Source organism: Nicotiana tabacum, chromosome 3 (genome assembly GCF_000715075.1).
Source record: "Nicotiana tabacum cultivar K326 chromosome 3, ASM71507v2, whole genome shotgun sequence".
Taxonomy (NCBI): Eukaryota; Viridiplantae; Streptophyta; class Magnoliopsida; order Solanales; family Solanaceae; genus Nicotiana; species Nicotiana tabacum.
The window spans coordinates 192,237,955-192,254,527 of NC_134082.1; the positions used below are offsets into that span (position 1 = coordinate 192,237,955).

At 36.0% G+C, this 16,573-nt stretch overlaps 3 protein-coding genes across 3 annotated transcripts; 2 read left to right on the forward strand and 1 right to left on the reverse strand.

The window, feature by feature from the left end:
• Positions 1–829: 829 nt before the first annotated feature.
• Positions 830–5,342, forward strand: LOC107831250 ((-)-alpha-terpineol synthase-like). The gene is made up of 7 exons (XM_016659003.2): positions 830–993; positions 1,288–1,564; positions 3,214–3,589; positions 3,852–4,070; positions 4,373–4,511; positions 4,619–4,867; positions 4,962–5,342. Exons 1-7 carry the CDS (start codon positions 913–915, stop codon positions 5,256–5,258), a joined length of 1,638 nt encoding a protein of 545 aa, XP_016514489.1. The 5' UTR covers positions 830–912; the 3' UTR covers positions 5,259–5,342.
• Positions 5,343–5,394: 52 nt separating this feature from the next.
• Positions 5,395–12,493, reverse strand: LOC107831249 (uncharacterized). The gene is made up of 3 exons (XM_075250348.1): positions 12,247–12,493; positions 8,848–9,016; positions 5,395–8,724 (listed from the first exon to the last, which is right to left on the reverse strand). Exons 1-3 carry the CDS (start codon positions 12,358–12,360, stop codon positions 5,786–5,788), a joined length of 3,222 nt encoding a protein of 1,073 aa, XP_075106449.1. The 5' UTR covers positions 12,361–12,493; the 3' UTR covers positions 5,395–5,785.
• Positions 12,494–15,561: 3,068 nt separating this feature from the next.
• LOC142178491 (uncharacterized) lies at positions 15,562–16,065 on the forward strand. Its single transcript, XM_075248104.1, has one exon. The coding sequence runs from the start codon at positions 15,562–15,564 to the stop codon at positions 16,063–16,065; it is 504 nt and encodes a 167-aa protein (XP_075104205.1).
• The last annotated feature ends 508 nt before the right edge of the window (positions 16,066–16,573 follow it).

The window sequence follows — 16,573 nt, forward strand, 5'->3', positions numbered from 1 at the left end:
TCCAAGTCAGCCCAATCCTCAACTTTCATGGTATCAGGCTTTATGGCATCAGCATCTAGTACCTTGTGTAATCCTTGTTGGATGAGCAGATCCCTCATCCTTCTTTGCCATGTTGAGAAACCGTTATCTCCATTGAATTTTGCTACCTCGTATTTTACTCCGAGCATTTTTATTTTTCACCGAGTATAGTACTACCGACAGGGAATAGTATTTCAGTGAACGAGCAGAACCTGCGCTCTAATATCAGTTGTTGGGAATAAACCCCCTACAAAAATAATATTCACGGTAATAAAAGCAGAATAATAACGTAGCACCGAGATACGGTAATTAACAAAAATAAAAGAGTAACAACGACACCAAGATTTTTACGTGGAAAACTCTTTTGAATAAGGGAAAAAACCACGGCTTTGAGAAGAGCAACTGATATCACTATAGCAAGGAATTTTATACTTTGTAGGTCTGAGTAAAATACTCAAAAAACCATTACAACACTCAAAAAAAAATAACCCTCTTTTAATATTCCCACCTCACTACAATATCACTCACACTATTTTTCTCACAGAATATTTTCTAATATCTTATCTGTGAAACCTCACTCTTTCTTTCTAACTCTCAGATATATTTTTCCTCTGAGATTGGTGTGTCAAAAATGAGAGCCGAAACTCTCCTTTTATAGTAGAACCTCACCTATTACGCTTGATATTTTTCTCCATATTTGACAGATGCATTAGGGAAACATGGGCTGCTAGGGTTGGACCCCACACTTACATTATTTTATGCTCTTGAGCCGATGTAATCACGTTTTATTGCAAACAATAAGGTTTGATATTCTAATGTTGACAAGTGTAATATCTGGTCATTTGCTATAAAAGCTGAATATGTGGCTCACTTTTCTTGAAGCATTCGTCAACAATGGATCTTAGGAGGTCAGGAAACTACAAACCTAGCATTTGGGAAGATGGATATGTCCAATCACGAGCTACATTTTACGCTGTAAGTCCGAATTAAGAAAAAAAATATAGTTTGCTGCTCATCTTCTGTCTTTATATATTTTCTAACCAATTTAACATATATACACAAATAGTATTTCCTTAACATGCTATTTATTGTTCTTCTCTTGTGTTACTAAATAAGATAATATATATACTGACACTGACCTGTTGTTATGAATCGTCAAACCTGAATGTATAAAAAATTGTACACTGTCAATCAATCGAAGCTAAACCCTTATGAGAAAAATAAGTTTATATTATCAACTGACGTGACAATTACTTCTTTATCATGCAGGAAGAGAAACATTTTGAACGAGCTGCCGGACTAAAAGAAGAGGTGAGGAGAATGCTAGGGAAAACGATCGACCCATTTGAACAACTTGAGCTTGTTGACATTTTGCAAAGACTTGGTTTGTCCTATCACTTTGAGGAAGAAATTGATAGAGTTTTGAAGCAAATGTACGTTAATATTTATACTACTAATAGAAATGATGGGCAGAAGAGTGAAGATTTGTATGCTACAGCTTTAGAATTTCGACTCCTCAGACGAGAGGGCTATCATGTCCCTCAAGGTACTTCAAAATTTCTTTTACGTTTTCTTTTACAGATTTCATCTCTTAATTTATAATGCTGCTAAATTAATCCCCTGAATCAATCTCCGAGAACTTAACCAAATAAGATAAATTAATCAAAAAAAGAGAGAGGTAAAGTTACAAAATAATTGTGGAAAACATAAAGTTTTTGCACATGTCTTCTTGCATCCACTACCAGAAAAATAAGGTTGTCTTACGTGTCAGACAATAGCTAAAGGTGTATTATCACTTTTAGCCCGTGTCAGAAACTATTTATATTTGGTAACCCAAAAAGTGTATAAAATTTGTATAATTTTTGTATAGAACATATAGAATGCATATATATTTGGTTATTATTTTAAGAGCGGTTATACAATGTCATTTTCCCATAGCTAAAGAGTCTTTTGAGAGTCGTCACTACAAGTCCATTTCCGGTAGTTAATCGACACCTTATCACTTAAAAATTACACTAAGTATATAAGAAAAAAAATATTATGCATAAATTATGTTGAATCTTCTTAACTTCTTTGTATATTTACTTCTGTTGGTTTTTTAAAAGACGGGGCAGCAAAAAAATTAAAAGTATTGATTGAAAAAGTCTCTCAATAATTTTATTAAGCATACCTAGGCTTTAAATAGCCAATTAGGAACATAATCTGCATAGGAGGAATTTAAAAATTCCAAAATATCTCAACAAACCTAAAAAATCCAAACGAAATTTAATTCAAAAAAGTAGATTTATCATAAAACTAAGTAACTTATTATGCTAAAAAAGTTAATGAAAAGGAACAAAATTTCAACACTTCTCCTTTACTTCAGTTGATGCAATTAAAAAAGTTGCTCCTCCTCAATTCTTGCTTCATTGTTTGTCCTTGAGGATTGTTTTGAGCATCGCTAAAATTGCACGCTTTTGTAGTGCAATTCTTTTTCTTTTTTTTCTTCTTTCTTTTTCGCCTTATGGTTTTGTGCATGAACAACACCCTTAGTGACCTTGTCCTATCTAAAATCTCTTTTGAAAGTATTTGATTCTGGATAATGATAGGATTTTCAAGGATTGCTGGTAAGGATTATTCTTCCTTTACAACATTCAACAAATCATAAGTTTTAAGATATGATTTTATTTTCACTGAGCAAATTCGATAGTAATCGTCAGTGAAAGTTTGTGGGGCATTCAAAGAGGGATTGTTGCTTGCCATGTTTGAAAATGAGTTTAAAAATTGATATTGGTTAAAAATGATTTGGAAATAGTTTTTTTGGAAGAACTCACAGATCCCGTAAGATCAATGAATCTTTGATACCATTGTTGGTTTTTTAAAAGATGGGGCAGCAAAAAGATTAAAAGTATTAATTAAAAAAGTCTCTCAATAATTTTATTAAGCATACCAAGGCTTTAAATAGCCAACTAGGAACATAATCTGCAGAAAAATCTGCATAGGCAGAATTTAAAAATCCCAAAATATCTCAACAAACCTAAAAAATTTAAAACTAAGTAACTTATTATGCTAAAAAAGTTACTGCATTAACGGAAAGCAACAAAATTTCAACAACCTCTTTATGGTACCCGTTAGTGAAAATCTCGACTCTGGCAAGTAGTTTAAGATAGCATGATTTTATGTTTGTTCTTATATAGATTCGTTTCTTCTTTCCAGAGATGTTTTGCACTTTCATGAATAAGGAAGGGAAGTTCAAAACAAGCCTTGTTGTGGATACTAAAGGACTGTTGAGTTTGTATGAAGCTTGCTATCTTTCTATGGAAGGTGAAAGCATTTTGGAAATAGCTCGAGATTTCGCCACTAATTATCTCACGGAAAGCCTTAAGAAGAAGATAGATGAGAATCTTACTGAGCAAGTAAGCCATGCTTTAGAAATGCCTCTGCATTGGAGGATGCAGAGGCTAGAAGCAAGATGGTTTATAGAAGTTTATCACAAAAGAGAGAACATGAATCCTCTTCTACTTGAACTTGCAAAGTTGGACTACAACATGGTACAAGCTACATACTTAGAGGAACTAAAAGAAATGTCAAGGTGAGATATGGCGCTTCGTACGTTAGAGGCATATTTAGACATTGTAGGTTATAAGTTGAGGGAGTGAGTATTGAATTAGATATCCAACTATATATGCTTCTCTATCGAACCTGCAAACTCATGGCTAGATCCACCAGTGTATATGAGTTTGGAAGTGGCACAGTGTTGAATACACACAAAAAAACGATTTAATTTTGGTACTAAATACTTTCAATCCTGAAAACTTTACTCGACGATATGTTTTAATCTGATTATAATGCAGGTGGGATAAGAACATTAAACTTGTCAAAAAGATGAGCTTTGTTAGGGACAGATTGGTGGAGGGCTTTTTATGGGCTGTTGGTTTCACTCCTAATCCTCAGTTCGGATACTGCCGAAAGTTTTCAACAAAGATGTCTGTACTCCTCACAGCAATTGATGACATCTATGATGTTTATGGCACCATGGATGAACTTGAGCTTTTCACTGATATTGTTGACAGGTTTGTCCACATACTTTAGACCTTTTTCCTCTATCCCGACTGTTATAATGTCATGTCATCTAAAAAATAATTATAGGTAACCGTCCAAAAAAAGTAGGGTAAATGGCCTGGAAAATAAAATAAGTTACCTGCTATGAATATATTGATAGTGTAAAAATTCTTGACGCTATCAGTGTATATAAGTTAAATCCTTTTTTTTTTCACTTCATTTGGATGGTCAAGGGGGTGGGTTGGACTGGAATGGAATATCGAATTTATTTTTGATGAGGGGCATAAACTTATTGTGGTTACATGTTCTGAAGATGGGACATCAATGCAATAGAGCGACTACCTGACTACATGAAAATCTGCTTCCTAGCTCTCTTCAACTCCATGAATGAACTGGCTTATGATATTCTCAAAGAACAAGGCTTCAGCATAATTTCACATATAAGGAAGCAGGTTAGCAAATTTTTCTTCCCTGTAATTTATCTTGAATTTCTGATCTCCTCTTCTCTTCATTCTTACTGACTTATACATTTGACATTTTTTGGTACCAAATATTTCAGTGGGCTAACCTATGTAAAGCCTACTTACTGGAAGTGAAGTGGTACCAGAGTAGATACACACCAAGCTTGAATGAGTTCCTGAGAAATGCATGGATAACAAACACTGGTCCTGTACTAATAATGCATGCTTATTTTTGCATCACAAACCCCATAAAGGAGGAGGAACTGGAATGCTTAAAGAATTATCCTGCTATTATTCAATCGCCTTCACTAATTCTTCGTCTTGCAAATGACTTGGCAACTTCACCTGTAAGCTATGTTTATATACGATTTTCTGTGCAAGGTCAGTAAGTTATAGTATGATCTGTTACACAAGTTATTTCGTTTTTTTACCTTTGTTCAGGATGAAATCAAGAAAGGGGATTATCTGAAATCAATACACTGCTACATGCATGAGTCAGGGAGGTCTGAAGAAAATGCTCGAAACTATATAAAGAAATTAATTGATCAGACCTGGAAGAAGATGAACAAAGATATACTAAGGGGCAGCTCTTTCTCAAAGGATTTTAGAACTGCTGCAATGAATCTTGCTAGGATTGCTCAATGCATGTACCAGCATGGAGATGGATTTGGAATTCCAGATCGTGAGACAAAGGATCGGATCTGCTCCTTGTTCTTTGAGCCCATTCCTCTGTCATGAAATGACATACTTCAATTTGCCTGTTTACACATGAAGCTCAATGTAAAAGAACTAAATATATAAGAATATCTGTTTTCTATATCCAGATAACTTGTATATAGTCCCCTCCATTAAATAAGGCCTTGGAAGAGCATGGTACCGCAACAAATAGTTACATGCATTATCACGAATCTCCAACGTTACATTACAATGAAAGATGAAAAAACCCTAAAAGAACAATCAAGTAGAATACAAGCATCCCCAGCCAATTCTAAATTAGGGGATGAAGTACTATAATCTCATTCTCAAAAAAAATAGTTAAGAAAGAATAATTATACATGTCACCATACAAAGCACATCATTAGGGCATTCAAATGGTTTATAATGTTTCGGTTCTTCCAACACTCACTGAGCTCATCTATTGGAATGACTTAACCAGCGTACATGAGAGAAGTACCTGGTCCATCATTCCAACTCTTGTCATGCTTATCGTTGGTTTATACAGTGTAAAAACCTGTCCAAACACACAGACTGTACCAGCTTCATTGTTATGAAGATAAAGCGTTCAACTTCTTTTCAAACATCTTAGCCCGTCGAAGGGCGTCCAAGGCCTCTGCCTGCTTTCCGGAACGTTTCAAGTTTAACGCCTTTAATTTCTCTGCCTTTATCCGCTCTTCCAAATACTTCCTCTCATTGGAAGATTCATCAGATACACCTGCTTCAGATAGTTTTGGCTCTGGTCTTTCAAGGATTTGAGAGGCAATAGTGCCAGTCCTATCAGTATTCACAGTTAAAGGTTTTTTCATTTCCTGTCTTTCAGGGCCTCGGGATACAATAGCGGTATCTGCAATTCCAATTGCTTTTAAAGCAGAGAAAAGCTGAGGATCAAGAAAATCCTCAACACTGACATCCTCTGCTGATTCAGCTGTGGGGTCAGAAGACCTCATTGTATCTTGCGAAGACACTTCTTCCAACTGGCTCTCAATAGCTTTTGCCAATTCAAATTCAGCATCGGCTTCTTCAGTCCTACCTTCCCTTCGTAACTTAAGTGCTTTTCGTTTGTGGCTGAGAGACTCCTGCTGCAATTTAAACCGATCACGTCCAGACAATGGCTTTAGACCTGAGCCTGGACTTACTTCTTTCTGTCCAACTTGAGATATATTAGGAACTTTGTTTGGACTAACTTCCTTTTGTCCAACATGCGAGGTATTAGGACCAGCCGAGACTGTCGAACTAGTAGTACCCAGATTCTTTTCCTCCTCAAGGCGCTTCTCTAAAAGTTTTGCCTGCCGAAGTTCCTCCTTGGCTTCTGCCACTTTCCCTTCTCGCTTGAAGGCAACTGCTTTCTTCTTGCGAGCCAGTATATCTTGAGGAAGGGAATTTCGATCAAGCTGAGAATTAGCTTCCTGTGCAGTTTTTGACTCAGAGGTGCATGGTTTCTCATCTAATTGAGCGACCTCCTCTGGCTTCTCAGGAGTACGAGTAACTTTGCTTGCCATGTCCTCAATTGGGCTCTTTTGTGAACCAGATGGAGGAAACTGTGAGTTCTCAAGGGATGAACCAATAGCTTTATGTTCTTTCTGCTCATTTGACTCGGTTGGAACTCCGTTAGACATAGATTCTTCAATTTCAGCCAATCGCTCTTCTAACATTTTAGCCGCTTTCAGCACTTCCTTTGCCTCCTCTGCCTCTCCTTGGCGTCTCAATGTGAGTGCCTTTCGTTTCAAGCCCAGAAGTTCCCTCTGGATTTCACCTTTACTTTTGTTAGACACTCGAGCTTGGATGTTACTCGTAGCTTCCTTAGTTAGGGACAAGCTAAGATGAGAAACATTATTTTTCCCTTGAAATGACGCAGATGGAACATTAGCTTTTTCATCATCCTGCCAGCCCAAATTATTAAGCAGTGAAAGATAAGTTGGGTCATGCAGGTCTTGATCTGTAACCTCTGCCTCTTCATCTCCAGCATCAATATCTGCAACACTTTCATCCAGCTTATTCCCAGCAATGGGCTGCACGAATTTTGGTGGATTATCAATATCTTCAAGTTGCTTCTCAAGAATCTTGCCTTTATTCAATTCTTCTTCAGCCTCATCTAGCCTTCCTTCCCTTCTTAAAGCAAGAGCCTTCTTTTTAATACTAAGAAGTTCTCTCTGGATCACTGATCTACTCTTTGGTGCCACTTTGTGCTCCTTGTCTTTCCTTTCGATGTACTTTCTGACATCCTCTTCACCATTATTTAGTTGTTCTTCAGCTGAAGGAAAATGTTCCTTCTGGATTGCCACAGGATGCTGTACCTTCATGTTAGTCTCCCGAGAATCAGAACTGTCAAGCTCGCTCTCCAGTGTTTTTGCCCTCTTTAGAAATTCCATTGCCTCCTTAGTATTACCAGCCCTTTTCTGGCTAAGGGCTTCTCTTTTAAGTGACTGAATTTCACTTAGTAACACTTCCCTATCAACAGGCTGGAATTGCTTTTCTGAAACCTCAGATTCAGCGGCATCTTCAGTCCAGCCCATTGATTTCAAGGCAGCTGCTATTTCTGGGTCATACATGTCATCATCAGTTACTTCAAAACTACCATGTGTACCAAGATCATCAGCAATTCCCAGAAGGTTGTCAAAATCATAACTAGAATCTGGTTTATATCCAGTAGATATATCATCAAATTTATCAGAATCCAGGCCACGTATTAAAGAAGAAAGCTCATCATCAGACTCTTCATCACCACCCAACAGTTCCTGCTCTTCTATTTGCTTTTCAAGAATTTTAGCCTTCTTCAATTCTTCTTTGGCTTCAGCAAGTTTCCCTTCCCGCTTCAACTCCAGAGCTTTTTTCTTATGAGCAATGACCTGTGACTTTTCAGTTCCATGAATTTTCTTTTCAGGATTGGCCTTTCCGGAAACTTCTCCAAGAAGCGCAGAAAGTTCACCCTCAAGGCTCATGGTTGCTGGCCTTTTGTCAGCAGTACGAAGATCCATATCTGACCATCCCAGTTCTCTGAGTTCAGAAGCAAGATCATCCTTCTCTTTGGTAATTTGAGGAGAGAGCTTATTTTTCCTACCAGACGCTTCGCGGTCATCAGCATCTTGCTGGGTCTCAGTGACATTACTGGAAGATAATGCCCTTTTACGATTTTTCCTTAGAGAAATCTCCAAAGCAGCAGCCTGCCTTTCAAGTTCTTTACCCCTCTTAAAAGCCCTTAGCGCTTCTTCAGGCTTACCTGAAGCCTTTAGGGTTCGGTAATTCTTTTTTTCTTCCATCGCATGCTGACGTAATTCTTCAGGAGTAGTGGATTCCATTTCAGACTGCTGCTCAGTTTGATTCACGCTTCTGTTTCCAACCTCATCTTTACTAGAATAATCTAGAACATTTGAACCAGATGCAGTGCTTGCTGACTGTTGATCAAGGGGAAAAACATCAGAGGCCGTTTCTTTTCCCAGAAGCTGATTTAAAGCTTCATCCTCACTCTTTGATGCAAGTCTTGAGCTCCCTGTGAGAGAAAACAGTTGCATTTTAAAACGAGAAGTACTCATTTGTTTCTATTTGTACTGTGCAATTAAGGTTCCAGCACAGTAACTATGACTGTGAGTATAACCAGTTATTTATACGGTACCTCCTTTCGCTCTACTTTTGTGCCCATATCGCATTTCAAAACGTGCAGCCTCTTCTAATCTTTTGCAGGGTTCACATATACGCACCGGTGAGTCACCTTGTCCGCGTAACACCATTCTCTGCTGGGTACAGCTATTGCAGAAAATGCCCCCACACCTCCGGCAATGATGCTGAAATTTCATAGGTGAGAATCACAACATAAGTGAAAGAAAACTGGACACCTACGGTATTCATATTTCCATTCAACAAAAGAGCAAGGAGACAGGAGAGTTGAGATAAAATCATCTCTATAGCCTTAGTAAGAAGGAGACAAAAGATGATACTGATAGATCAACGATACTAATGCATAAAACACCCTTATAAAAGAAAAGAACACTAAGGCAGAAAGAGAAGTTACAGCAGCAACTAAATTGTCATATGTAGAAACTTCAACATGTCACGTCTTAGAGAAATGGAATCATTTTAGGCAACCCAAAAAGCATGTCCTAAACTACTTCCTTCAGCTTCTACCTTATGCATTGCAACCTATTTTCACAGCCCAAAGAATGCCTAAAGCCCGCTAAGTTTTAGGCAGCAATATCCAAAAAGTTCAGATACTTCACAACAAAAAGCTAGATTACTAGACAAGCAATCCGCAACCACTAGTTTGGAAGCGGCAAGACAATTTCCAAGTCATAAAAAGTTCCAGGCCACAAGTGTGAACTTTGTTTGGAGAGTGAGATTAACCCTTGAGCTGAACCACTACTGAATAGTTTGAGAAGATAACCAAAATTGAGATATCCGAGAGGAGGAAACTGGGGAAAAGTTATGCAATATCTGGGCTATAATTGTCATAATTTGCTCTCAAAGTACATCACAAAGGAGAAGGTTCATTGTTTTTACAAGAAACAGCACCTGCTAACGTCGAATAAAGCGAAACCAAAAAGAAACAATTCAGCAATGGAATTTTAATTCTAGCTTTTCAAACAGAATTGACACATGCCTCAATTCAACTGTAGCTTGACAAATGGTTTATGAGTACGAATAGCACACAAAACAATGTCTATATTTTTGGATTACTAGCTATGAGAAAGTTATAGATAGGGATGGCAAACGGGGTGGTGCGGGTGCGGGGCGGGTTTAAAGCTATGCGGGGCGGGGCGGGGCGGGTTGCGGGTCTATGCGGGTTTATGCGGGTGAAGAATTTATGGGGTCATTTTGCCTTTTAAGTCTTCATCTCCAATAGGTAATGCCGATCAGACCCTGTATCCTTATTTAGTAACAACAAGCTATTTGATTCTGTTGGTGCGTGGTGTGGACGAGATGAATCAGGAACATTCGTGACTCATTTTGTCCGCTAGGAATAGTGGTAATAATTTTAAACTACTTTATAATTCAATTTGTAGATTATCGTTTCAGTTTTAAAAACTAAAACTGGATGTACTATGTTGACATTTTCCAGTGTCACTTTCAAGAGAAACTAAGAAGCTAAACATAAAAAAAAAATTGTTTTAAGATACGGTTGTGTCATACTTCTTGTTGTTGTGTTAATTAGAGGCCTTCGGTTAAGTAGAAGTGCATTGTATCCTTTAGAGGGCAAAAACAACGGCAGAAACAAAGAAGGCAAGAGAAACACATAATGTTACAGCCAATTTTGCTTTTGAAAGTTTGATCATATTAGTTTGCCATTTAATCTAATCTTCTTTGCTGAGGAAACAGACTGATTGATTGACAAGAAAGTAAAATAAGCAAACAAAATGAAAAAAAAAAAAAAAAACTTATGCGGTGCGGGGCGGGTGGACACGGGTCTGTGTGGGGGTGGGTAGACGCGGGTGAAAATGCTATGCGGGGCGGGTTGAGATCTTCGCGGGTTTATGCGGGTTTGCCCCGCAACCGCACCGCACTACTTGCCATCCCTAGTTATAGACACTTTAAAACCAATTACTACTGTGGAGATAACCAAATGTATAGTAGCATATTTGTGGTCAAGAAATTCATTAGAGAAGCAAAATGAAGAACCTCTTGTTCTCCAATAAGGATAACTGCGCACAAGACCACAATGAAAATTATATATGCAGATAATGAGGTAAGACTTTCAGATACAAAATGAATACACTCTGAGCAGATCCATGATATAATCAGTATCATAAAGCTAGCAAAAGGATGATATTTTTCTAGTTAATTCAGAATCATGATTGGGAAGAATCATATTAGAGAGCTACCGCTTTTAAACTAATTAAAGTTCAAGTAGACTTTCAGATGCACTGAGTCATTAGTGTTTATACTATTACTTTTAAGTTTCATTTTCCTAAGTGCTTTCTTAGTGAATTCAACCTTATAGTATCGTATTTTACTCACGATTGCATTTCCATTTAGGATTGTTCGATAATAACCAGAATTATCTGTAAGATTTTCACGCTAAAGGCAGCTGAAACCTCCAGTATGCCTCCATTTTCATAGCAGTGAAGCTTCATAAGATTAAGTTAGATGCTCGAATTGGAACATAATAGCCTTAATAGAGCAAGGAAGGAAGGACAAATCTAATTCTCGCTCCGTTACCAAACTACCCAAATCATAGACTTATAATTAGAACCCAAATCTATAACTCTTTTTTTAAAAGAGGAAAGTTAATAAGACAGAGAGAGATGCTTCAACATAGACGCGACTTAGGGTTACTGAGGACATGACCCTAAACAGGGAATTGTGGAGATCGAGCATTAAGGTTGTAGGTTAGGGGAAATTGTGATGTCTTTTTTACAGCGCACTAGAGTGAGACTAGCCAGTTAGGAATTAGTCTTAGGATGCTATTGATCAACTACTGATGATGGGCTTTATCTGCTGTGTATTAATACCTTACATCTTTCTCGTATTTCCTATATCTCTTATATTGTTGTTACTTTGTTATTTTATGGTATTTATGTTATGTTATGGATTTTATGGTATTTTATGTTGTTTTATTATGAGTCTATTGATAGTACTAATATAGTGTCTCTTGTTGCCTCTTTGAGCCGAGGGTCTCCCGGAAACAGTCTCTCTGCCCCTCGGGGTAGAGGTAAGGTCTGCGTACATATTACCCTCCCCAGACCCCACTTGTGGGATTACACTGGGTTGTTGTTGTTGTTGTTGTTAAACCTTACTCCAATTCCTAAATAAAGTAAAGTACAAAAAAGAAAAAACCTCGTGCCTAAACATTGAAAGGGGAAAGATAAAAAAGAGATGCAATATGAATTCAATCAAAAACTTAAATTGATTGACTAAATATTTTAGGATCTAACATGTGATTATTCGACAATCAAACCGCATAATGATCAAAACTGTGAACCTTGGGATTTTGCGTAAAGTATATCAAGAAAAATAATATTCTGTATAAAGGGTGACAAGGAAAAGTAACGAAAGTTGAAGAAATATTGGGAAATCAAACCTTGCGATTGAGGAAAGTGAACTGAGAAGAACATCCTTGACAATGAGAAGCATCAACCACCCAATTACTCCCTCTCAGTGATGGCTTTGACGGCAATCCGATCTTCTCCAACATTTTTTAAGAAAAAGAAAACATAAGAAGAAAAACCCCGAATAAGAAGAAGAAGAATCGCTGATTCCCTTTTTCCTCTGGAGTTTCGTCTTAGTTAAAAGCGAAGGAGAGCGAGTGCAGCTGACCGAGACGACGACGTTCAAGAAATGACATAGGAAAAGTAGGAATTAGAAGAAAAATCAAATCAAATACTATACTAGTAATAATACATGTAAAAGCAAGTTCAAATCACTAGTAATAATACATGTAAAGCAAAAGGTGGATCTTATTTTTAAATTATTTTAATACCTAAATACACTCCTAAGTTAAAAAAATTGTGATTGTGTGATTAAGTTGGAAATGTGGCATAAGTTTATATGTTCAGATTTAATATGTGTGCACGTCACGAGAATACTTTACTCGCTTCGATTTTAAAATATTAGACCTTTTGATTTAGTGAGTACTCATTAAAAATTTTAAGAAAAGATAAAGATTAATTTAGACAAATTTTTATAATTAAAGCTATTAAATCAAATTGCATATGTGTATATATATGTTGGACATGTGGCATCAAATAAGGCCATATATATACATTTTTTATTATTCATCTTCTAGTATTTTTCTAGTCGCGATAGTTTCACTTTATATTATCAAAAAAAAAAAAAGATAGTTTCATTTTTACAAATTTGGATAGATTACGGTAGATAATTCCCCAAACAAAAAAAAAATAGTATAAATACCTCCCAAACTTAGTTCGAAATACCAGCTACACACGTCAATCAGCGTGTATATTTATTCACCGTGTAATACAAATCCAGTTGCAACACTCTAAGGGTGTTACTCCACTTCAAAAAAGTTAAACCCCTACAAAGTACATGCATGTAACAAGGGAGTGGTAAACGAACAAATCGGGTCCGATATAGGCGGCTCGAAAACATGTAATGTAAAATAGATAAAATACTTGACACAGTCATATTTAATACAGATAGAAAATGAGTTAATCGGTGGATAATATGGATACCTATATTATCCATTGCTTCTATGTGGTTACTTTTGGGAGAACTTATAGTCTTCCAAATTTGAGGAACCCCCAATAATCAATTGATTTATTGAGTAACTCTTGGATAAACTATTAAACTAATAAGAGTTGTATGTCCTAACTTCATTCAAAAATGAAACTTGAATTTTAGTTTTTGTAAATGTAAAAATTAAACTCATTGGTTATGCATTAATTATCTATTTTTTACTTAAATCTTATCTATAGTTGACCCATATTTAAAAAGTTCATTATCTAACCCATTTTTTAGATAATATGGATGGACAATTAATTTTTTTTAATTCATTTTGCCACCACTACATGTAACTATCATTTCAACACAAGTTTAGGGGTGCTTATGCTTTTTTCAAAAATAAAAATAAGAAAAGGTTTCAAAGAATTTTCATGCAATTTAGGGGGTAAAGTATGTACTAAACTTTTCTTATGAAATAATTTTATGCAAGTTGGGAAATCTTAATAATCTCTTATATGGTCGGATAGTGGAAAAAAATTGTTTGTGTCAGAGTTTAAAACATAAACTCATATCTTATAGTAGTATCTTGAGAGAAACTGGCATATAAAAGGGTGATTGACGGGAATTGTTCTATAAGGGTTGATCTTTAAATATTATTTCGTTTTAAAAGTACTTAAAAAATGGCTTCGGCCACGTACATTTATTGCTTGTGAGGGATTTCTCTACTATATCAAGAGATTTTATGCTAAATTTATTCTATTTATATTGTTAATCATTCACAAATTCTACCGGGTTGGCATGACTTTGTGATTGTTCAATTGTTCACCAAATTCTATCATATTGGGATGATTTCGTGTTAACTGTATTCGATCTATCTGTTATATTGTTCACAAACTCTACCCAATTCAATTGACATAATTTTGTGTATGTTCAATTATTCACCAAACTCTACCACATTGGCATGACTTTGTGTCATCTGCAATTTACCTATCTGTTAAATTGTTTTTCAAAGTCAACTCGATCGGCATAATTTTTCTGTGTTATTCAATAAAGTATTCAAAATAGATCCAACCACCTCAAATCTGCTCCAAATAAACTTAAATTTGAAATACTCTCCCCAAATACCAGCACAAACAATCTTCATCACCAATTTAGTCAGATAATACCACATTAATAAGATCCAATTTGCCTTCTCCGATACTTTCTAAGAAGCAACAATGAAATTTTGAGATGCTTAAAGCAAATCACTAAATCAGTTTTTTCTTTTAAAATTTTAAGAGCAAATTATCAACATTCAAATAATTTTAAAAATAATTGATTATTAACTTTTTGTTTCTACCATTAAATAAAAATTTAAAGCTTCCAAATATTGAAGAACTATGGTGTTCTCAGCCAAGAGAAAGACTATTTTTGTAACAAAGTTAAAAATTGAAGAATTTATCCAAATAAATGTCACCTAATCTCTTAAACTAGAAATAGGCGGCAAATGTATAATATATGTATAACTATATATAATTAATTTATAATCTATGTATACCGACTAAAAAGAGTAAACTGTAAATTTGGAAGCTATGCAATTTTGTGGACACAAAACGTGAACCAAACTTCCTTCTCCTGAGTCCTCATCGCTGGGTACTGTTTCATCTAACCCAATTTCATTGTAAGGGCCTTGGCTCAGTAATTCACAAAACCAAATTCTTTTTCTTCTTATTCCTTTTTGGTTTTTTTCCAGTTTCCATTATCTCATTATACAGGTTCGAGACATGAGGTTGTTGTTGGATAATAGAGTTCTTTTATTTTGTACATAATCAAATTTATTTTATTATTGGGTTGTATATTTTATGTAGTCCGGTCTTTATATTAATAGGTAGCTCAATAATTCATTTTTAGTTTTGGCCCAAGGCCCAATTGTAAAGATCCGGTCCAAGTATAAATAGAAGAGCTCTAAGTCTAGAAGCTTCAGATGCTCATTTTACAATTGCACGAGATATTTTCCTTTCCTCTTTCTCTCAAATTCTCCCTCCTCTCACTAGCAACTAAATCGATCACAATGATTCTAACATAGTATCAGAGTAGTCTATTTATTCGACAAGTTTCTTTCAATTTCTTCTAATTCTAGCAAATACTCTGATTTGCTTCAATTTTTTCGTTGAAAATTGCTTCACTTCTGCTGTATTGTTGGTGAATTACAAAAACCCTAAATTTACTCTTAGTCATGGGTTCATTGATTTCTGACAAGTTGGTTCCGAATTCTTCTGGTCAATCTGGTTTTGATAACTCATCGGATGATACAATTGATCATAATCATCCTCTTTACATTCATCCATCGGATAATTTGGGAATTTCATTAGTAGGTACCATTTTTTATGGGACTGGGTATAGCGATTGGCGCAAGAGCATGCTTATTGCTCTCTCTATGAAGAACAAACTATACTTCATTCAACCTGATTGTGTGAGACCTCCTCCAAATTCCCCTATTTTTTGTCAATGGGATAGGTGTAATAACATCGTAATTTCATGGATTCACAATCTTCTTGCTCCAGTCATTCGTAAGAGTGTTCTGTATTGTCAACTTGCCAAGGATGTATGGATGGAATTGGAAGATAGATATGGACAACTGAGTGGAATTAGGGTTTATCAAGTCAAAAAGGAGCTTGCTTCTATTTCTCAGGATTCTATGAATATTCCTGAATATTATGCAAGGATGAAGAGTGTTTAGGATGAGCTCAGTACTTTGAATGTTTACTCTGATTCTCATTGCACTTGTGGGGGTGGCAAACTAGACATTCAAAAATGTGAAGAGGACCAGAAATTGTACCAATTTTTAATGGGCTTGAATGAAGGTTATGCTAATGCCAGAAGCAATTTACTTATGATGAGTCATTTCCCTACAATCAACAAAGCTTATTCTCTTCTGGTCACTGATGAAAGACAAAGAGAAATTCAGCCCTCTTCTTCACAATTTAGCTCAGAGTCTGCTTCCTTCTCAGCGGGGTCTCAAAGATCTTTTCGAAAGCCCTGTCAGAAAAGTTTTCAGCCTAAAACCAGTTTTGATCCGATGAGGCCTAAGGTTGTCTGTAGCTATTGCAATAAGCCTGGTCATACAGTGGAGAGATGTTATAAAAAGCATGATTTTCCCCCGAATTTTCAGTTCACTAGGAATAATCGAAGGACTACTGCAAATGTTCAAACTGAATTGGAGCCTCCTAAACAATTTGCTCATCCTG